This window comes from Aulonocara sp. 'chitande type north' Nkhata Bay, linkage group LG14 (assembly GCF_057382095.1).
Source record: "Aulonocara sp. 'chitande type north' Nkhata Bay isolate Kocher_YH1m ecotype deep benthic linkage group LG14, A_spYH_male_GT1.1, whole genome shotgun sequence".
Lineage (NCBI taxonomy): Eukaryota > Metazoa > Chordata > Actinopteri > Cichliformes > Cichlidae > Aulonocara > Aulonocara sp. 'chitande type north' Nkhata Bay.
Window position 1 is genome coordinate 12,612,666 of NC_141357.1, and position 23,491 is coordinate 12,636,156.

Genomic DNA, 23,491 nt, shown 5'->3' on the forward strand with positions numbered 1-23,491 from the left:
CCGCAAGACGAGCTGCCCGAGATTCACAGAAAATGTTACATTTTTGTGATTTATATCGTTATCAGGATGATAGAATTCTTATATCGGGATATGAGATTTTGGTCATATCGCACAGCCCTACCTGAATTTGGTTTAAACAGAGTGAATCACACCTGCTAAAAGGTGTGCAAGGCGCCTCAGGAATCCTTACATACCTCTAATGACCCCCACTGAAAAAAAAAAAAAAAAGAGAAAGAAAAACAAAACTCCAAAAATTATTCAGTCTTTTTATTAATTAAAAAAAGCAAGCCTCCATATAATCAAATGATTACATTGTAAAGAGGAATGATAAAAGTGACAGCACTGGGTAAAGTGTCTCAGATGAACTTTTCTTTCTATCAAAATATAAGCAAGAAAGAAGGAATAAACATACAATGAAGTATCCCGACTTTACTGCCAACTCCATACATAAGGCATCACAAAAAAAGAAAAAGAAAAAAGGCACTGCACTTCCACTGCCTGACTGACCTCAAACTCCCCCACACCTCCGTGACGAGCTCTGACGGACTGAAACGGGAGAACACGTTTAATGTTCGGATACGTCTGGCCACCTTCTGCGTGCAGCGGCGCACGTGTGGTCAAACAAAAAGGGGGAGAGGCGCAGAAGAGTATAAGAAAGTCAAACAGAGGTGGTTATCGTGTTACAGTTGCCAATGCCACCCAATGAACCCACAATCCTCTGCTTTTAGGTGAATATCGCAGAAAACAACAGTCCCATGGGAGGCAGGCTCTAACATACAAAATGCTTTAAAATATCACTGGTTAAAAATATTTATTTTCTCTATGTAAAAGAAAAGAAAAGCACATAATCTCATGGTTTTTATATATGATAGTCTCCTTTTTTTCGGTGCCTCTCGAAATGTTACCATTCTTCTTTCAAATGAACAGCAACGTCTGCATAAAAGGCTAACCCCCTTGTCAAAACACAAAGGTAAACACACAATTGTACCTGCGATGCCAGTTTGTTACAACAAATAAAAACTTTAAAAACATTTTAGATATTTATTGTTGCTAGGAAACGGCTACTGAATCAGCTCAGAGAGAAAAGTCAGCGTCCATTTATGTCTCAGCCTACTCTGAGTGTTTGCACTGCAACACACACACGCACATGCACGCACGCACACACACACGCACACACAAAACTGCTGTGGTGTGACACCTTAAATCTGAGGCTAATAAAAAAAAACCAAAACATTTAAACAAAATCAAATGACACTCTTGTGCATCTAATACTCATGATTTAAGAATTTAGAGCGGGTGGGATTCTAGACCAATTCGTTCATTTATAAATGGGAGGCTCTTTACATTCCCCGGAAAGCACAGGGCTGAAACAATTAGGATCGTGTGAGGATCTCAAAAAACACAAGCTGTCTTTCCACAAACCAAAGTAAGGAGGTGGCTCTATTGGTTTAGTAAGATCTACTGAGGTAGAGTTTGCCTCATTTTCTTCAGTTAGCTGTCGCTGTCAAGGTGAACCAGGTTGAGTACGAACACAAGGTTTAAAATTGATTCATTTGTTTCTTTAAGTCAGTCTAGACCAAGGCAGACGATAAAAAAACGTTAAAACTACTACTGTATGTGCACAAAGTGAGGCCAGGTTTGAGGCTCTTTAACTCCAGACATCCTGTGAGTAGCGTCCCTTGGTCATCAGTTTCTTCACGTAATCTACAGCCTGGGTGCGCGTCATGACTCCCACCTGCTCCGCAATCTCGTAGAAAGCCGTCTGCACGTCTTTAGCCATGTTTCTTGCATCTCTATAACAGGAAAGAAATGACAGTGAGCAATGCATATAAGACAAATAAGACAGAAGTTCTTTACTGTACTTTCACAACTATTTCACTAGGAGGCGCCACATTGCTAAAGAGAATCCAGGCTTGCATCACTTCCATGTAGTGCAGAATTCCTGACTGGCTCCACAGTGTGAAAGTTCACCTAACGAGCTAACATAGTGTTTGTTAACAGTCTGAATGGCCCAGGGGAAAAAGCTGAAGGTTTGGGACCTGATTGACCTGAAGGCAGCAGGTCAATCAGGTGGTGGGCGGGGTCACCTGTGATGGCCATGGTTTTTCTGAAACAGGAGGATTTGGTGATGGCCACCTGAGTTGGCTGAGGGCAGGTTTAATTACCCTCTGCGCAGCCTTTCTGTTCTGAGCAGTAGAAGGTCAGCTTATTCTCTGGACACTGAGGAAGTGCAACTGCTGCTGGGGCTTTTTAACCAGGGAGTTTGTGTTGTGGATCCAGGTGAGATCAGCAGAGATGTGGGTGCCCAGAAACCTAAAGGTGGACACAGATTCCACCTGTCGCTTCGGTTTTAAGGACGTTCAGCATTAGGTTATTTTCTGAGCACCAGCAAGACAGTTCTCCACCGCCGCCCTCTACGCCATCTCATGTCCATCAGAGATGAGCCCAACCACAGTGGCATCTTCTGCATACTTTAATATCACACTCACGCTCTCACACACACACACACACACACACACACACACACACACACACACACACACACGTAACAACTGAAATCTGGTAATTACCCGCAGATGTAGATATGAGCGTTGTCCGTGTGAATCAACTTCCAGACATGCTCCTTATTTTTGGTCAGCAGATGCTGCACGTACACCTTTATTTTGGAAAAACAGAAAAACAATGTTTATATGTGCGCGTCAAAAACCTGCACAGAAAACAGTGTATTTATCTACAAACAGCTAAACAACCAGACAGAACTGAATGCAAACAATTTTCTTGGTAATCTGGGCTGATCTGAGTAAGACTGTGCTGTGATGAGTTTAATCGGGAAGGTACTCAAGTCTAGAATCCTATTTGTATACGTTTGTAAATTGGATATGGCGAAAGGGACATTACACTGGAAGAGAGGAAACGTTCACAAAAATCATTACTGTACTGTATCAATGTGTAACGCTTCTTTCTGTGTCCTGTTATAGTTTTATGTTCTCTCCATGAAAGTAAGTGACATCTGTATATTTAGAAGCAGCTAGTATTATGTTAAGGTGTTGTGGATGTTGGCTTGTGTGTAATGGAGCCATTGTGCTCGCCGATCTGATGCCATGTCACGTGTTGCGTGGGTACACTAGGGTACTGAGACTGATGCTAACGGGGATCCCGATTAAACTGATAAATCAAATGATTTTCTGCTATCTTAATTTTTCATTTTACCAAAGAAGCAGTTCACATCAACTACTAACAGACAATCCAGGTACATTTCCCGATTTTGATGTAACAAGACATTGTCAACAGAGGAAATCTGATATAATGCACCACTCCGAGTCTCGTAGGCAGCTGTACCTTATGGTCCTGGTCTCTGGAGAAGGCAACATTCAGCTTTGTTAAGACTCCGTTCTTCTCTGAGCCTTCGAGCTCCTCCTGGTAGATGTAGTCCTCGTTCTTATGTCTGCAGCCGAAATACAGCACGGTCTCTCCAACCTCTTTTCCTATAATCAGATGACAGCCACAGAGCAAAGCAAATGTTAATTAAAAATGTTCCTCTTCCTAGCTCACTGCGTGCGTATGAGGCATTTAGGGGACATCCGTACATAGATACTGACAGAAAGTAACCTTGGATACACTCTCCAGGTTTGCACTAGTGATAGATGATAGCGCAACATGCTAATATAGATAGAAATTCCTTACTATAACTAGTTCATTCATCAGTTTCTTGTCAAGGTTAGACGACATTAGTCCATAAATACCTTGCTGTTTGAGCCAGCCTCTCTCCTGGATGAAGCCCATGAAAGGAGCAATTCCAGTCCCAGGGCCGACCATGATCACCGGGTTGGTGGATTTGAACGGCAGGCGGAACTGAGACTTGCGGATGTACATGGGGACGGTGGACTTGTGCCCATTGTCCGTGACCAGTTTGTTTTTCAGCCAATTGGTCGCAACTCCCTTGTTGGTGCGGCCAGTCTTGGTCTCGTACTCGACCACGACGGCGCAGATGTGGATGCTGTTGGGATGAACCTGCATAAAAGAGAAGAGTTAATAACAGCTCGCTCCTAAAAATCAGACGGCTTATTCAATTCCTTAATAAACGTTAAAACAGAAGTATATGACTTTAACTCCTTCTATTGACTGCAGAGGAAATGGATTTACTTTTGAAGAGGAGGCGATGGAGTAATAGCGAGCCTGGAGACGGGGCAACAGCTCACACAAGTGGTCGACAGGAGGCCTCAGTGACGGCATATCCTCCAGTATGGCGAGGATGTTTCTGCTGGCATCCAACACCCAGCTCTGGTAGAGGGCCTGCAAATAAGCAGAGAACAATTCATATGAGCTTTGTGATCCAGCTTCTGTTACATTAACTTGATAACAGCTACTCTAACACCACCACTAGACCTGGGGGGAATTTTGCCATGTGACAATCAGCATGAGAACGGATTCTTAGCTAGTGACAAACTCAGACACTAAAAACGCGGACTGAACAGAAGACGAACACTGCCGTCTGTGAGAAGACGTTGGGGAGGGCTTAATCATGAAAATGAGATGGCCAAGGAAGATTGGGACACTTTCACAAGTGAAAATATAACTTCGTTTGAACCAGACGACTTGCAAATCATTACCACCCAAGAAGCTATTATACAAACAGCCTTATATACCTCTCTCTGTCAGTGTCTTTGAACTGCTTTGTTCCGTTTTGACGTTTTTATGCAGAATTCAATAAAATTTGAATTATTTAAAACAAAACAAGAGTGGGGTCAAATTGGCCATCACATGCAATACGTTTCCTCGAGTTACGCTGACATAGACTCTTTCAGACTGAAGGCAATCTGTCTGCATTTATAAATTAGGCAGCAATCATTTGCAAACCTTCGATAATCTGAGAGTGACTGCAGTCACACCAATGCAGGAAAACAAACAAACTACGCTATTGTCCAAGTGGCTACAACTGCTCGAGTCTTTTGTACTTCTCTGTTAAGTGCTTTAAGTCCCGTAAAACTGTGGTGGTCCACAACCTTTCAGTACGAGGACTCTGACACAGCAGACACGGAAAACAAAAGGCACTGCTCACCCCGCGCCCCGTTAACCAACTGCGCTTGTCATATAGCGTGCTGGAGAACGTCCATGTATACCGTCTCCCAAGATCCGTGGACTGCTGCTGAATATTTAACTCTGGACGGTCAGGTCCAAGCTCTTTAATTCTTTTCTTCGACCGACCAGGCTTCAATTAAAACTCAGCCTCAGGCCCTCATGACTGAAAAACCTTTGGTCTGTCCCTGGACTCCCGCTTGTCCGGCGTCCGCACAAGGAAGTCAATAAATAATTATATCTGCAAGAACTTAACGCAACGATCAAAATGGATTCTGGGAGGCACGTGCAGGCAACCACACATGCTGTATGCCGCCACTGCCCCGAACCACCAACTACCACCCATTACTGACCTTGCCCTCGGGTGAGGAGGAGGCCATCTTGCGCATATTCTCCTGGTCTTTGGGATCAGAGGCGTACTGCGCCAGCTCGTAGAGGACGTTGGTGCGAGGCGGGTGAGTGATGTCCAGGTAGTGAGTGAGGGCCGTGCGGTAGGTGGTAGGGCAGGGGAACGGATGCTTCTTGTTGGACTCCTCTGAAACACAAAACAGCAAAGACACTACTCTGAAAACACTTTAATGGTCAACAGCTAACAGAAAAAGATTTAAAATGTATCTGGGCATCTTCAGTGGATTTATGGGTTCATCTTTCTACCACACTAGTGGTAAAATAGCTTTAAAGTGTGGTTATAGGCCAGTTTTTGTTGTATTAATAAACTGCACGTGGTCTGAATGAGCAAGTTTCACATTTGTAGCCTTATTACTCAACTTTCAGTGATAACGAGCAGTCTTATTCACCACAACTGACCTTTATAACAACAGCTAACTTAAGTATTTATACTACCGCTAAATTACTGCTATTACATAATATAACAGTACTCCTGTCACTCAGACATTAAGTGAGCTGATACAGCAAGTTTGAATATCAAGGGTAGATTTCACTAGACTGTGGGAGGGACGAGCTGGTAAGGTCAAGGTGCTTTGGGTCTGTCAATGCCATACCATCAAGGTTATTAAGAGAGATAACCACATCAAGGTCAACCCCAAGTATCTGTCCCAGCTTGTTCACCAGCGCAGAGTCGTTTGTGGGAAAAACTGCAACGTGGTCTCCGGACTCGTATCTGAAATGAGAATGAGAAAAAAAAAAAATTCAGACTTTGAGCTGAATTCATAAAGCTAAAAATACATCAGGGCTGTGCACATCGTTGCATGAAATCAGGGAGATAAAGGTTTACTAAGCAATGATCCCATCCAGCCTCACCTGATCTTGGAGCCTGTGATGTCCAACTCCAAATGCATCAGATGTCTGTCACCAGCTTTATTTAGTTTGCGGTTGACAGTCACTAGAGCCAGGAAGGGGTTTTTGGAGTCAAAAGGCCTATGAATAAAAGAGCAGCACTTAAGTATTAAAAAGATTTATTTCTAAGAGAGTAAAAAGTTTAGGGTTGGGGTTTTTTAACCACTAGAGGGCAGAAAGGGTCACTTGTACCCAGTCTGGAGTTTGTCATAAATGCAGGTGAAATGCTAGCAGTGAATGATCGGTCTCCATTGCAGTGATTAGTTTCTGCTACGATACTCACGGCTTCTGGACCTCAAAGCTCTTCAGGCGGCCGATCTCTCCAGTGTACACTTTGTTCATGTTGATGTCAGTGTGCTCCTTCAGCTCGTACTGCCGAATGCTGAGAGACAAAACAAACTACAGTTTGCAAGCTGTGCACACGCGGAGACATAATTCAATATGGAGTGAATCACAGCAAGTCATCCTGTGTTTTGTCTTTGTAGTTTCTTTTTAGAGATGCAGCAGGACAACAGCAGGCAGGACGAGAGAAAGGTAAAAATGTCTCAAGGCAACTGTTGCACAATTGCAAAATCAAAAGTCTGAAATAATGAAATGATGATGCATGGCACAAACTGTCCCTGAACTCACCTTGATTCATCTCCTGAGGCTTCCACTCCAAAGTGCTCGCAGACAGCCGGCCAGAACTGCTCTCTCCATGAAACAAAGTCCTCTTCCAAACTAAGAGCCGAAAAAAGCATTATTATTTTAAAAAGGTTGATAAAGTCTTCAAATGTGCATCTTAAATGGTCTAATCTCAACCCCCAATAAGTGCTGCACCACCCAAAAATGTGGAGCTCACTTCTTTTAAGGCACGGAGGATCCATCAGTCACTTACTTGCCATCGTCATCTCCCATACCAAGATCAAAGATGCGTGTTGCTCCCAGCTGCTCCAGCCTTTTGTCCACATACTTCCCCATTGCATTGTAGTGTTCATACGTCTTGTTGCCCAAACCAAAAACCTGAAAACAGACCGGGACACAATGAAGAGTGGCCAGTACCCGGCTTTGGTTCAGTGCCACAAAAATAACACGCTCGAAATAATCCCGTGCAACTGTGAGATCACTGCAGATGTCCGACCGGTTTTCTACTGATGAAAACCAAAACACAGGAATGTGCAAAAGTCTTGAGTCACACCTCACTTCTTCGTATTTTGCAAAGAAAATGGGAAACAAGTGCAGGAAGTGATCATCAAAAGTCATGACTTCCAGATACTGTTCATCTGCTGTGGATAGTTTTTAGGCATGCCACTTCCTATTTTGTCCTCCACTTGACCTGCTCCCTCAAATTGCACACATGGCAAAATATACACAACAGTGAAAACAAGAAGTTCGTTACAAAAAAAAAAAGTTTTTCAAATTTTTCACTCAAATGAGGACATCGAGTCCCAACAATAACACAATGTCACACATGAACGGCGTGACGCAAATCCAGGCTGTGTAGCTGGTGACTCAAATTCCAAGTATCATCATCGTCGTCATCATCTCCACTTATTATTCTTTACTTTACAAAGGTCAGTTTATAACCTGACTGGGCTTTCCATCTTGACAGTGTAGCACGACTGGTAGGAAGTAACAGTCCAACATACGACAAACTTCACTGATCTTGCCCAGCGTCCATTTCACTCTCTGCGTTGTACTTTTTAAAACTTTACTTTCAACAAAGAAGTTCTCCTGAAGTCGCTTTTAATTTGACAGAATTTACACGCACCAAAGTTGAGCATAAAAACTCACAGTGTAGTTTAATCCGGAGAGATCCTCATCATCGTTTTCCTGCAGCCAGTCATAAAAGTCCTGTGCATTATCAGTTGGGTCTCCTTCTCCGTAGGTGGCCATGCAAAAAATGGCGAGTGAGTTTGTAATCTCAGACAGACGGGACAGTTCCCCCTGCAACGAGAGAGAATCGGAGACGCTGAAGTTTAAAATGGATGCAAACACTGATTCTCAATAAGCAGAGATTACATCCAACTGTGACTGGAACAACTGATGTGATGAGGTGTGTACATGTTTTATTTATCTAGGAAAGAGAAGGTTCACTACAAATCGTTAAAATCAAACATTTCATGTTTGAACAACGCAGAATAACTGCATTTATCCTCACTGTGCTGTGCATTTCATTCACTGGCAATACTTACCATGCTATACTCCTCTGGATCAGCAACCATTCCCTTCATGCCGTAACGCTGAGCGTCTTTGGACAGCCTGTTAGCAAATTCCTCTGCTGTACCCGTCTGAGACCCGTAGAACACAATGATGTTCTTTCCCTGCACAAAGATATGTACTCATCATTTACATTACATAATGTAAATGCATTACATCACGAAGTATGTAATCTATTTAAATCTACATAAAATGCATCCTTAGACCTGCGTTTGAACTATAGGACTTCTGCATGAACATCCCCATGTGTAAATCTGTGCCATAAAATAAACTGCCACCTTCAGGACTGCTGAGACAAAAACAGGGGCAAAGTTAAACCTCAGTGGGGGCCAAAGATCCTTCCTGCCACCACGGTGGTATCTGAACTATTCTCTTCAAAAACCACATCAGCTAAACCCCAGCCTTTGCTCAGCTCTGGCTACAAAACAGTTCCACAAAAGTCAAAACATTGTTTGGAAATCAAGAGCTTAATGTGGTCACATCAGCGGGGATACCATTACAGTTATTGTACGCTTCATCCACTCCGCAAGAAGGCAACAAAACTACTCTGCAGGGCCCATAAAGATAATTATTAGCTGGTGAATAACCACAACATTAACTCTGCAAGTCTGGAGCTCACGCGTCTATACAGTGTTATTTTAAAATATATCTGATAAAGTAGCATTACTTACGGTTTTCTTCATTTTCTCAATGAAACTGGTCTCTCTTGTGGTGGGTGTCCTGGAAGAGATAATGAAATATTACAATTACAAATAAGCAGAGACGACAATCCTTTTACAAAGGTTGAAGACCATTTAGCAGTAACAACCATTGCAAAGAAGTTGATGGAGGAATTACAGCAAGTTTTCTGTCCTCCAAATGGCTGACAGCTGGAGAGGTCAAAGTACTTTTTGTTTTTTTTAAGCCTTAGTTAAATCATCAGCTGCCCACGTACTCTAAACCTGAACTGAATCAACATTCACGAGCATGACCTCATACATCTAATAGGTGGGTACAAAGATTTGTGTAGCAGCCAGAAGCTTTGGATGTTTGGGACATGAGTGCAAAACCTGCTGGAGACAGGACATTCATACAGTCAGTGGCCCCTTTGTTAGGTACACCTTGCCAGTAGCTAGACCTGTTTTTGACTTTAGAACAGCCTCAATTCTTAATGACATGGTTTAAAAAAAAAAACAAAAAAAAAAACAAACTGGAAACTTGCGCACAAGTGAACTCACTGTTATGTTCAAGAAACAGAAGAGCAGCTGAACAGGTGTACCTAATAAAGTGGCAGATGAATGTAGGTTTGCACATTGAAAGATTTCCGATGTACCATGTTCTGCCTTAACCCTTGGATGCACAACCTACCAGTACCTACACTCTTCCACGAGTCAAAAATGACCCCAAATAGAAACAATGCATTTTTCTATAAACTCGGTTGTTATTCTTCAAAAGCTTTAAAACGAAGAGTTGTGATATTTTCATATTTGAGGTATTCCTCATAAAACATGATTGTGACATGAGGCCCTTTGCATTTTTATTTATTTTTTCATTAATTTTAAGAAATTGCAGTTTTTGTATCACTTTTGTATGCTTGCTCGGCATATACTGCAGAAGCTGGGTCTTCTCTCTGAAAGGCACAAGTTGTTCAGCCACTGTAACACAATCACCGAGCATGAATTTCTGCCTGCAGTTGACCAAGAACAGGTCCCATATGTAGCAGAAAGCTGCCATGTGGTTTGTTTTCAGTCCATAGGCTCTGGTCCTCTTGTCATCAAAGTGCAAGAAACTGCAAATATCTTTAAATCTTTGAATTGACATAGTGGCCTTGTACAATGGGTTATGCAGAGGACTCCCAAAAAGCACACCGACTGGTATATCCCAGTTCGTCTCATTTCCTGCAAGGATGGTCAATCAAATGAAGGCCAGGAGCTTATGTTTGATTACATTTTTCCGCTCTTTTCCCCTGTCTGTGGCTACTCTTCGTGCCTCCATGTTTGTGCATGTCAGCACCTCTTCTATTATGTTATCAGACATGAACATCTTCCATGCATCTATTGGGGAGACAGTACTAGACCCAAGTGCAAGCCCTGGCCGACTAATTCAGAATATTGTGGCTAGAGCAGTAAGAGGGGCTCATTCTGTTAGACTAAATATTCATTTCCTCATCAGAGGACTCCTCTGTATCTGACTGGCCTTGTTCAGTGGGGGGGACAATAGTCTTTGTCCTCTATATCTGAGATGTCAGATTCTGAGTCAGTGCCTCCGATGGGCTCTTCATCCCATCCGTCCTGGATCATTTGTAGGCCAAGGTCCACAGCTTGCCTCATAGCAGCCATGTTACTTTAAATATTAAAAATAAATAAATAAATAAATCAGAAAGGACAATGTTTGAAATGCACAGGAAACTATAAACAGGGCTGCACATAAATGGTCCGCAGGTGCGCATTTGCTGTCAAAATAAAAGACGCGTACCAGATAAGAAGTTAGGATGCTCGTTTGTGTACATTAGATGTTCTGGAGGAGGACAGACATTTGTTCAGAACTCTTAAAGATGTCAAAAAAAGCAAGCTCCGTAAGCAATTACTTTGGTGTTCCTCCACCACAAAAGAGGCACATATTCTCTGAATTTCCGGGAATACTTTTATTTTGACAGCGAATGCGCACCTGCGGACCACTTATGTGCAGCCCTGACTATAAATCATGTATGTTACTGTGTAAAAATTAATTCCTGATCCATCAGAAGTGTAAGTGGGACAGTCAGAGTTGCTAAGAATGAAAGTGCTTGGGGTCATTTTTGACCCCACTTGTGGAAGAGTGGGGTAGTGATACAAAAACTGCATTTTTTTATAAATTAATGAAAAAATAAATAAAATGCAAATGGCCTCATGTTACAAACATATTTTATGAGGAATACCTGGAATATGAATAAATTACAACTTTGCATTTTAAAGATTTTGAAGAAAAACAACCCATGGGGTAGGGCTGCCACGATTTGTCGACTAGTCACGATTACGTCGACTATCAAAATCGTCGATGACTGATTTAATAGTCGACGCGTCGTTTGAAACTTTGTACGATCACAAAAGACGCAGGAATAAGTGGCAGGATTTAAGAGTGTAATAACGGACTGAAACAGAAGATGGCAGCATTGCATGTACAAGGATGTCAGCTACCGTTAAACCCCGAAGAAGAAGAAGAAGCAGCTGTGTCCCAGAATTCATAGCGCGGCCCAGCGCAGTTTCCAACAATGGCGGCAGCTAGTTAGTTTTAATGTTACTCTTATTATTCTTTCTGGGTCACAAAATAAACGTTTAACATATTTTCAGGCGAGAATGTAGCTGTGTAAACCTCAAATATCTGCTCAGTTTATCAGGACACCACATATTTTCAAAAGCGCTCCGACGTTTTCGGAGACATCTGTTACCCACTAGCTCGTTAGCGAGCCGGGGGCTAGGCTCACTAGCGCCGTGAGAACACCGGACTCCCCGCAAATCGTTTTCAAACCCACCGCCGTCTTTCGCTACTCAGGTTAAATATATATGAGTCACTTAGATAACTTAAAATGTTATTGTTTGGCTTTTTTTTTTTAGTATTTTATTTGTTCCTGAGTAAATCAGTTTGTCTGAGATTAAAGTTATAGTTTTTACAAAGCTGAATAAACATCAAGCAGACAGCTGATTATCAGAAGTGTGAGATGCTCCAGAATATACTCCAGTGTCCTGTTATATTTTAGATAGCAAGGAGTTTATTAATCTTTGCCGAAACAATCTGCAAATTTCATTAAAATTCAATAAACTATCATCTTGTCTTTATTTTTAGTTAGCACAGACCTTAAACACTTAAAGCTGTAAGCTAATGATAGTTATATAAGAGCAGATGCTGCTGGTGCAATAAGCTGTAGTTTTACGTCTAATGGATGATGATCTGATTAGTCGACTAATCGCAAAAATAATCGGTGACTAGTCGACTATCAAAATAATCGTTTGTGGCAGCCCTACCATGGGGTCATTTTTGACCCCACGTGTGCATCTAATGGTTAAAGGATGACTCTCGGAAGAGGATTGGTCCAGCATGATACACAAACATACGAAAACGAATCTGTAAGTATGCTGCCCTGCCCCGAGTCAAAAATAACATCAACGCAACACAAAAACAGGCGGAGAAAAAAACAAAACAAAAACAAAACTAAAAATATAGGATCCCACATGCTAAGGAGAATTTGGTTTATCATCACAAATGAGTCGAACATAATGTATTAAAATGACTTATTACAGCAACAGAATTTGAATTTAGTTTGAATTTAATTGTATTTGCATCGCATATTTAACAACAACAACAACAACAGGTGCCTCGAAGTGCTTTCTATTGTAAGACTCTACAATAATGCAAAGAAAACAGAAAACCCCAAAAATCACTTGACCCCCTTTGAGATTTGGCAACCGTGGGAAGGAAAAACCCCCCTTTAAGAAAAGCCTCTGGGAGGCGCGGCCGGCCGGCATCTAGACTGAGCTCGTCACTGAGCAAATATTACCTACGGAAATAGGGAACGATTATACACTTAGAGCCTACAGGTGGATACTGGGGTAGTGGAGGTGTTGGTAAAACACCCAACAACGCAGGGTGGCAGAACCACTTAAATACTTTGAGGAGAATTAAGTGTGTATGACACTCAGTGCAGCGTCACTTCACTCGATTACTTAAAGGCTTCTCATTTCTGTTTCATACTGACTATTTTTAAAGATGGGGATTTTTGTTTTACTTAAGGACACATTTTTTAGCTTAGTAATGCATTTACTGTAAGCTGACACAGTTTAAAAAGAAATGTTTCGCAAGTCTTCACCAGTCTCAGTTGATGCAATCCTTACATCAGTGAGAAGGCAATTACACAAGCATTGCTCAGACCAATCATCTGTAGACCCACAGATGCATTCATTACACAGTGCTCAATATATAATGTGTTACAGCAGATGATTTAAACTCTGGGTTCATATTCACCAAGTCAGTCACTAATGGACTGAAACATTTAAAAAAAACAGCAGCACGCAGCAAAATGAAAGGCAGCACAGCTTCATTCAGCATCAAAGCCCTGAGTGGACATCTGCACTGATAAAGGAATACGCAGGCCACACATGACTACGAGCATAAATACTAATGCAAGATGAACACACTGTTCGATTTCCATGATTCAGGAGGACAAGACCTACAGCAAAGCCATTAACGCTGAGCAGCAACATATTGATTTGACAAACTCTATGACGTAAGACAGGTTTCCAAAGTACACTGTACTCCCAACAAAGGGCACAAAAAACCCAATACAACCTCAGTGAACCTAACCCCTGCAGTGTGTGTGGGATTAACGTTGAACGTGTAATTATATATTAAAGGAGAAAAAAAAAGTTTTTCCTCTGAACCAAATTGCTGATCAAAATTAAAAACAAGCCTTTGCACTGAAGCGAAACCCTTCCTGACAGCTTCAGCAGGATCCGTTAGACGTGTTATCAGTTCTGAACCACCCGCCAAAAGGAAGGATTTCTGTGTGAAATTGCAAAACAGCAAGGTTACGGGAGTTCAAAGTCAATGCAGCGCCCGGTTACATTATAATACATCAGATATACACACGCAGCAAAGGCTGTGACTATGAATCAATCTCCCCACCCTTGTAGCCTAAAACACAAATGATATCAGATAAAATGAGACGATCAGGATCAATCACCAACTGGTGTGGTGGATTTACTAGCCAGCTGAGGCGTAGCCTCAGAGCCTCGACCATATTTTAAGGATGGCCGTAGACACTCACTGCATCACTTTCAACCTCTTCCTTAACACAATGACGATGACTTGATCCAAAGACCTGCCACCGATTTTCACTCTTCAGTGAACATCTCTCAGGTTCGGTGTCAGGTCTTTGCTGGATTTGCTCCATAAGAGATGCTGTACATCTGTGTAGATAGGTATTGTTTAGACACACGTCTTTTGTTTTCCCACTTACCCAGTACTCTCAGATTTTTAACACAATGCAGAGCACATGTGCCAATTTTTAGCTCTTTGAGAATCTGTCAAACTGTTATTGGCATTTTGTGCAGAGTCAACTAAAGAAATGGGAACAAAACTGGTTCTTTGTGAAGATGTCTACCACGTGTAGACAACACTGGCTCATCCCTTATTATGCTTACAAACAAAAAACATTCCTCTGAAAATGGTCAGAAACAGACACTGGATTGAAAATGACCGAAACCCCCCCAAAAAATCTTGAAAAACCTGGACAACTATCGCCTGAGACGACAACAAAATAAAATGCAAGGAAGTCTGGCTTCTTGAGCCACGGGGCGATTGTGGCTCAACAGTTGGGAGTTCGCCTTGTAATCGGAAGGTTGCCGGTTTGAGCCCTGGCTTGGACAGTCTCGGTCGTTGTGTCCTTGGGCAAGACACTTCACCCGTTGCCTACTGGTGGTGGTCAGAGGGCCCGGTGGCGCCTGTGTCCGGCAGCCTCGCCTCTGTCAGTGCGCCCCAGGGCAGCTGTGGCTACAATGTAGCTTGCCATCACCAGTGTGTAAATGTGTGTGTGAATGGGTGGATGACTGGATATGTAAAGCGCTTTGGGGTCCTTAGGGACTAGTAAAGCGCTATATAAATACAGGCCATTTTTTTTTTTTTTTTAAACCATTTCTTGTGTCAAAACAAACCTCCAACCTGCTGCTCAGTAATTAGCTGCACAAATAGAAATTAAGATAAAGAACCAATCCAGGAAGTTTTCCCCTGATCTTGATCTTATGACGCCACAACCAATGAATGACATGCATTTCCATTCCTTTCTATTTAAATGTGCCAGTAACATGGAAACCGAGCCGTATGCAAAGTTGATATAAAGAACTAAAGCAAACAAGACTGTAAATGTGCAAGTGACCTGTGCGGTAAAGGGAAAACAAGAAACAGAGCAGCCAATAATCAAATTGGACTCGCAGTCAAATAGATATTATCTCCGTCTTACATAACCTCCAGAAACAACGTATAGCTTCTTATAGCACTCGCTTTAACGTCTTGAAACAGACAGCTAAGCTTTGTGTGCAGAGATTTAACTGAAAACAAGCTACTACTCAGTGCTTACAAATTACTTCCAAATGTGGTCGGTGCTATCAGCCTAATCAGCAGGCAGCCAGTGGCAAATGTTACAAAAAATGTTACATCATCCTTCAAGTAAGCAGTATTAAAAACACACTGCATCATGCTTTGAAGCAGTAAATCAAACATGTCACTGACCTCTCAGCAGCATCTCTCCTGTCCTCTGGCAGGGAGAAGACGCAGCCCATGGCATGCAGCCCTGTAGCTCACCACTGCCACTAGCACTGCTGGCTAGGTAACACCGGGAGCCGCCACGCTCGAAAAAAATAAAAAAAATAAAAAAAATAAAAAGGGCAGGACGGTCCAGAGGTGCGAGATGGAAAAGTAACACCAGCCCAAAAAGTCAGAGAGATATTTACAGGTTTGTAGAGCGGCCCGACTTCCCCTTAGACGCTTCAAACACAATCTGAACTCAGCTTCTTCCTGTACTGCTCTGTGAAACCAGCAGCTCTACACAACTCCACAGACACACACATGCACGAGCACAGCAGCTTACAAGCCCTTAGAGTGTCTGGCAACCGCTGAGAACACAATGGTGGGAAACTGACTTTCCCATAAAATCCAGCCGAGCTGCAGACCCACACGTTTGACTCACACACAAACACACTGAAGCGATCTCGGGCTGAAAATGCCTTCCTGCTCATCCCCGCCCCTCTTCCTCTCCAGCCTCAGAGGTGTTCGGAGCAAAAAAGTCCAATCTGAGAATTTGGCTGGTTATCAGAGCAACTCTTCAGTGGACCACTAAAGGAGAAAAGAGAAGGAGGAGGGGGGGGGGGCAATGAATGGTATGTTTTTCCCCTGAAGTATCCCCTACCCCCACCTAACAGGAGGAGAGAGGAAGGGGGGGGGGGGGGGATGTCATTTCCATGGCAACCTCATTTATCATAAAAGGATTTCATTTGTGACATGGCCCTCCAATGGTGGAACAAGCTCAGAGCGCACCCACACACAAACACGCACCCACGACGAGGGGAGGGTAAGAAGCAGCGGTGGGGATGATTTAAAAGAAAGAAAAAAAACTAACTGTGGACAAAGAATGGATTGCTTGTCTTCAGCCTCAACTTTCCACCTTTGGAGAGGGCTCACAAAAGGGAACTTGGCGCGCCTGCCTAGTTCGTTCTCCAGGGAACTTTCAAAATGGGTTCAGGGCCAAAAACAAAAGCACAGGAAAGAGACAAAACTACGCCCCCTTCATAGCAGTTAAGCAATCGCTGCCCCTTTAAGGGGAGGAGAGACCAGCTTTGAGGGTTTTAGGCCCGCCCTCAACAAAAACATGTTCTCCAGGGGTCATTACCTCCTTTCCAACCAAATTCCTGCTTTAACACAAATGGTCAGGATTTCCTTTTGCTTCATTTTCTTATTTTTTTTCCCCTTCACCAAAAAATAAAGTAAAGAAAAATAAAGCTTATGCCTGGAAGTGGACGAAAAAATAAGAATAAAAATAAAAAAATGTGGCCAGTGCAAGGCAAGTCCAAGCCTCCATTACGCCATCATGGGGGAGAGCAGAGTGAGTAGTCTCTACAGAAAATGAATGAGCCTTCCCCAACAGCTGTGGTCGGATGGAATCACTTTAACTGTGACCCTAACTCAACTGGATGTAACTTGAGAGGAACGCCCACTCGTGGTCTGCACAGGCTTGTACCTGGAGTGAACAGAGTGGGGTGGGGAGGGAGGGCTCAGAAGAGAAGCCAGACAGAACGCCTGGGTGAGTTTATGGGAGGACAGAAACTGTGTGAAAGGAGAGGGTGAGAGAAAACAAAGGTCACGAGTAGCGAAACATTTACTAGAGAGTCCTCGGCTGCTCTACAATACATTTTTTCTAGGGGTGGGTTTTTATAATCGATTCATCGATTAAAATCGATTCATTAAAATCCTGAATCGATTTTTTTTAATATAAATTTCTCTCTCTCTCTCTCTCTATGTGCAGATACAGAGTACACAGCTAATATCAGCTAATGTAGCTTGCCATCACCTGTGTGTGAATGGGTGGATGACTGGATATGTAAAGCGCTTTGGGGTCCTTAGGGACTAGAAAAGCGCTATATAAATACAGGCCATTTACCATTTTACCATTTATCAGATTAAAGTATGTGAGGAAGTGGCTGGAAATCATCCTGTGAGAGGAAACAGACACCTGAACTACAAACCAGGATAATAGCTTATCCAGACTTAATCCTGGGTTTCCTGTACTAGGAAGGTGGTTCCCTTCTTAGCAGAGTATATCGCTATAGAGCCCTCCCGCTCTGGAGTAGATTATGTTGCAGATTAGAGAGCAACAGGTATGAAAATCCCACCTGAAGACCAATCAATTCTCTAGAAAACAGAGTCACTATTCGTAGAAGACCCCTCAGAAGCCTGCAAAGAGAACGTGTCAAGTTTTTCAGCTGCATCTAAGGTTTGTGTTTTTTCTGTTGGCAGCAAACATTTGATCATTTTATTTTACTATAAGTATATGATCCTACAACAGGACATCCAAACTGTACTTGCTGACATGTCAAATTTGTATGTAGAGTAAGCCCATTTGATATATTTACTTCCAAGCCCTTAAAAACAGCAGCGAGTCTGCAATTAAGAGAATAAAACTAAAACTGTCAGGAGGTTATGTCCTAAGTTTCGGTTTATAATCATCTGGAAGCACCACGTTTTCACTTATTCTTTTATTTAAAATATCTGTTAGCCCTTTCATGCATGAATTATAACAACCTCAATCAGGATTTTTTTTCTTAAGCAAAGTTAAAAGATTTTTTTTTTTTTTTACTTTTAAGATGGGACAGTAAGCTTCAACGTTTAAATGTATGCAGTTTAAAGTTTGAGACATCTAATGCGCAGCCGTCACCTTAGAAATCAAAAGCAGCACAGACAACGCACTCTGCCATAAAATAATTAAACAGAATTAAAATGCTTATTTTATTGCTCTGTACACTAGCAATTCATCTCTTGTTCTTTTTACAACAGTGTTGCAGTTTTTTTATACTCTTTATAGATTTTTAATCACCATCTAATAACATCTCTGGAGCAGGTGGCGCTCATAGGGATCGTTTTCTGCAGAAAATGAGTCATATGTGAAACACCCCTTAAAAGTGATTACTTGGTGCAACACCACCCCGGTCATGTGAACGTGTAAAGGTAACCCTGGGTTAACTTAGTGATCTGATAACTGGCTTCGTTCTACCTTAATTGACCAGGCCTTATTTGGATCAAACTGAGAGTCAGTGAATGGATCGTGTATCGACCCATTGTAATTGACAACCAATCAAGCTTTCTGGGTCAGCATCATACCCACTTAAAATATACCTGAAGAGATGTAATAAAAAAACTAACTAAAAAAGAAGCCTATGTTTAATCTTCATTTTCACTGTGCATTTGTAAATTCATATCAATCTTTAAATGTTTAGAATTAGGTCTAAAAAACAATAAGTTACTAGATAAAGATTAAAAAAAACAAAACAAAAAACAGATGGCATATAACACAGATAACTTATGCAATATAGTCCAACACATTTTTTGCCAGGTTAAGGTGATAAGAAGCTGAAGTCTGCCAACACAAGACACATGATTAGTTTAAAGACCAAAGGTTTATCCACCAGCACAAATCATCTGTGTGTCCCAGTAAATGTCCTCGTTAATGAGCTCATTCAGCAAACAGCATCAGACCCAGTCCCTGGATACATAAATGCAACTGCAGCTAGAAAGAGCAGCAGCTCTTGATGAGGACCTGCCTACATATGACGCAGCTTGGCTTCTGAAAGCAAACTTTGACTCACGAGTGTCCAGCTGTACAGTTTAAATGTGCATCTACGCATGAAGATAATTTACAATACAGCACCATTACCTCTACAACAATTTAAAACTGTGACTGAAGATAAAAATAAGCTATTGAGCAGATCTACTAAAGTACCCCGACTACTCCCGTTTATGAGCTTCAACTCGTTAACCTCATGTCATGTGTTCGCGTCCCAGATGGAACCTGAAAGCTGATGGATACTCACGGTGTGTCGAGCTTTTTGAATTCGGGAATGGGCTCAGGCTTCTTACGGGACATGAACCAGTAAACTACAAAGCCGACAATGACGGAGAACAGCAAGAGGTCCATGGTGCTGAAGAGAGATGCCTCTTCATCCACTGCGGGCTCGGTGTGGGTGGTCTCGGGGTCCATGTCTGGCATGTGGGTCCTCTGCGTGAGGAAACACAGAACACAGCTAAAGTGAGAAAAAAAAAAACAATACAAAAAACAAATAATTGACTATTTTTCCTGGTCATAAATTTATTTTTTATGTATTTGGGGTGGGACATCATTCAGTTACTGTTCAACACACCACAGATTTCACAGATTTAGATCCAAAACAGCCCATTAACTACAGGCCCATGGTTTACAGTGAACATGTCACTGACATGAAGATGCTGCTATCGATCTGTGAAAGTCACATTTTAAAACAGGCTGCATGTTAAACTCCAAATAAACAAAGCTTATGAAGGCTAATGCACACAGACAACACCCTTGCTAACATATGTAAGCAACCTGCTATGCATTATAGCACACAATGACACCTTGTGTTCACACAATAGTAGACAACTACGATTTGCATTTGGCTCAGGATACTCTGGCACTGTAAACCACCGCCTTCGGTGCATGAGGAATTTCTTGTCGTGCAGCAACAGCACCGGCTCTTTTCATACCGAGGTCGAGAGGACCCAATGCTCTGAGCGTTCAGGTTTCAGTTTGGTTCACAGACCGAAAACAATGACACTAAGCTTCTTTGATCCTCTAAGAAGGCTAATGAACAGCTAGCCCTGCAGACATTCACTCAGTGCTACCATGCACACTAAACTACACCAAGTCACTGGTTTATTAAGCAAACTATTTCATAGGTAGCTCAGCCCTATCACAGTGTGTACAGGAGTCACGGTGATAAAAGTCACATGACAGCCCAACATAATAAAAAACATTATCAACCAATTCCTAAAAAGGATTTTTTACAAATCTTTAAAGTATTGTAGTGTGATTGCATCTAATTTAATCTCAGATAAGTTCATGTGAAGTTAGGAAACTTCCAGTGAGATGAAAACATCAATTACATAGATAAATTAATCAAAAACTGATGAAAATTCATCAAAGACTAATGAAGATAAAATGCTCCAAATGATCCACACCCTTTAAAAACACTTGAAAATATAAACAATCCACATATATGGATGTTTTCCAAGATATAAAAATATATAAATCTTTGATTGTTTAAGTAGAACTAGCTAAAGGTCTTATTTTAAATAAACTCTTTCAAACCCTTTTAGTGAACAGGTTATTCAAACAGGTAGCGTTATCAGAAGCCAAATGTCACTGAGACTATACAGAAAAAAACAAACTCCACAAGCAGTATCCAAGTTAAACACCCCAGAGGCACCCCTCCAACAACATAGTGACTTCCTGGGAGGATCAGAGAACTCAACCTGAGAGCAAAACCCACGCCTTCTCTCAACGTCACAGTGAGTTACATAAAGGTCGATTTATCACAAAGAAAACGGTTACCTAAAAAGCTACTTTCAGCAGCGCACTTAGTGACAAAGTGTTGCAACGGCAGGTAGCTACGCATGTTTGGCAACTTTTTTTACTTTAACTCCAGCTTCCCTTCCTGATGCAAGCGAGGAGAAATTTATGTCTCCTCCCCAGCTTAAACTTATGCTCTTTCACTTGTTAGGTGTGTAAATCCCTACATAATGGAGCCACATAGAAAACTCATGCCAATTTGCTTCAGGCTAAAGACACGAGAAAACAGTGACAATTCACCAAATATGACTAATAACTCATAAAATCTCTAAACATCCACGCTTACTTGTTCCTTGCTCATTTCTACAACTGCTGAGTAAGCGCAATGTGGAAAATGAAGTTACACATTTGGATGAACCTATTCTCATATTTAGTCTAAAAGCTTTACCTTTACTCCCAAAAAGTGGCTGCTGCCCACTCCACTCAGTGTGTAAGGGGAAGGGCCACATATGCTGACCCAACACTCTTACCCTCAAGTTACAACACAAACTGGTGCCAAGCCCGGTTGAAGGTTAATACCATGTATTAACCTTCAACCTGGTAAAAAGCCAGACAAAAAGTAATTTTAAAACCAGGGATGTCAAACTAATTTTACATCATGGGCTACATACAGCGACTTCAAATCAGCCGGACCTGTGAAAATCCCCTTTCTGTCAGTGTAAAGAAGTTTAATCCATCATATAGGAAAAGTTCAACAGTACATATCAGTTTTTCTACGTGATAAAGAAATACTGCTGTCTCTTTGGGCTCAATTCACAATACATAAATAAAATTAACAGAAAAAGTTCTGTAGCTAATCTCTCAGAATGTTTTATTATCAAACAAGGTTTTTCTAAATCTCAAGTTTGTAACTGTGGATCTACTGTGAAAAACAGATAGTAGGAAGGACTGAAAACGGAAAAGTTAAAAAACTGAACCTCCACATTTTGTGTCCTCCTTCACACTAGTGGGCCAGATTGGAGATTTGCGGGGCCGATTCTGGACCCCTGGACCTTTTATTTGACACATCTGTTTTTATAAAAGAATGACGACCTAATCTTGGTATTTATTGTTAGCTTTACTTTCCTGTGACAGAAAGAAGACATCTACAACTCACAAGGAGCCAGTTCAGTTATTGCGTCATCATAGGTGATCTTTTTACACAGTAACTTTCTAATGACCTGCATGTGACTCCTTCAGAGATACCTGTAATGTAGTCATAAAAGAAAACCTTGGGTAAAACTATATGAATAACGCTTTTTATTTTCCTATATCCTCACCCATATCAAACACATGTGCCCTAAAAGATCATTGACTTAGATGATTTATGTGGTTGTTTAAAAGTACAACCACATAAAGTGAGTTGTTAATTTGGGGCAAAAATGTCCAACAACACCAGAAATCTGATAAAAGCGAAGCAGTTCAATGTGGACATCACTACGGTCCAGCTCTTTCACCTAAAATAAATATGCGTTTCAGTCACGAAAGCGTTATCGGCTGTGGGACAGTCCAGATTGACCCACGAGTGTGTGTGTAGTACCACACGTAATGTCACGCTACACACCGGTTATACTAGTTATGAGTGTCAGTTAGCTCTGTTATAGCAGACTTAATCCCATTTTACACATTACAAATTAATAAATAACGATAGAAATAGTAGCCAGCGGAACCGGGCTCTGACTATGTTCTGGAGAGTGACAAAGGTGGCTGTAAACACATTACAGAAAATACCGGTGAACGCAGACACGCAATAGTTTTATAAATTGCACGTTTAAAGATGATCAGATTCTACTTTAAATTGTTCGTGGCTTAAAGATTATACAAGTTGACCTCAGTTTGCGTAACACTGTAGTCGGCTGTAGTCTACAGCTAATATCTGATGTAAAAGCGTAATATTGGCTCTGTCTTACAGGTTTCTAGTGATGGTGTAAGTCCGATATCGCTTAGGTTTGAGTCTCCGCACACTGCCACAGAGCGCTAGTCGACGTAAACCAAATAAAAGGCAAGTTTTCTCAGCATCTTACCTTAACTGCCTCTCTCCTCTTTGTGCAAGCCTCTCGCACAGCTCTCTTCTTCTTTTCCTGGATTTACGGCAGACTCTTGGCGTGCTCGACGCGGAAGGAAACTTTACGCCGTGCAGGATCAAACCAACTCCGTCCTGGAAGCAGGGGGGTGTCAGGGGGTGGGGTTTGAACTGTGAAGGCCAGTTTAGCCTCGTCATCTTATTTTTTTGGAGAAGTTGAGTGTCTGTGTTTTTTGAAGACGTGATTCAGCTTAAAAATGAATGATGTAAAAAAA

At 41.8% G+C, this 23,491-nt stretch overlaps 1 protein-coding gene across 2 annotated transcripts; it reads right to left on the minus strand.

The window, feature by feature from the left end:
• Nucleotides 1-252: 252 nt before the first annotated feature.
• porb (P450 (cytochrome) oxidoreductase b) lies at nt 253-23,338 on the minus strand. 2 transcript variants are annotated; one of them, XM_086261004.1, is made up of 16 exons: nt 23,218-23,338; nt 19,662-19,846; nt 9,243-9,291; nt 8,547-8,675; nt 8,146-8,298; nt 7,250-7,374; nt 7,003-7,092; nt 6,656-6,754; nt 6,337-6,453; nt 6,078-6,196; nt 5,430-5,611; nt 4,144-4,293; nt 3,744-4,011; nt 3,340-3,485; nt 2,571-2,656; nt 253-1,793 (listed from the first exon to the last, which is right to left on the minus strand). In XM_086261004.1, the coding sequence occupies exons 2-16, from the start codon at nt 19,835-19,837 to the stop codon at nt 1,649-1,651; spliced, it is 2,034 nt and encodes a 677-aa protein (XP_086117130.1). In that variant the 5' UTR covers nt 19,838-19,846; nt 23,218-23,338; the 3' UTR covers nt 253-1,648. The 2 variants fall into 2 exon arrangements, with proteins under 2 accessions (XP_086117130.1, XP_086117131.1); XM_086261005.1 differs by lacking the exons at nt 19,662-19,846; nt 23,218-23,338 and adding an exon at nt 15,811-16,277.
• Between the last annotated feature and the right edge of the window lie 153 nt (nt 23,339-23,491).

Excerpts from the sequence above, each read along its gene's own strand:
- porb (XM_086261004.1), bottom strand. The coding sequence starts at position 19,837 with ATGCCAGACATGGACCCCGAGACCACCCACACCGAGCCCGCAGTGGAT. Across the intron at positions 7,375-8,145 it reads TCTCCGGATTAAACTACACT|GTTTTTGGTTTGGGCAACAA; the intron begins GTGAGTTTTTAT and ends GTCTGTTTTCAG. Across the intron at positions 4,294-5,429 it reads CCTCCTCACCCGAGGGCAAG|GCCCTCTACCAGAGCTGGGT; the intron begins GTCAGTAATGGG and ends GCTTATTTGCAG.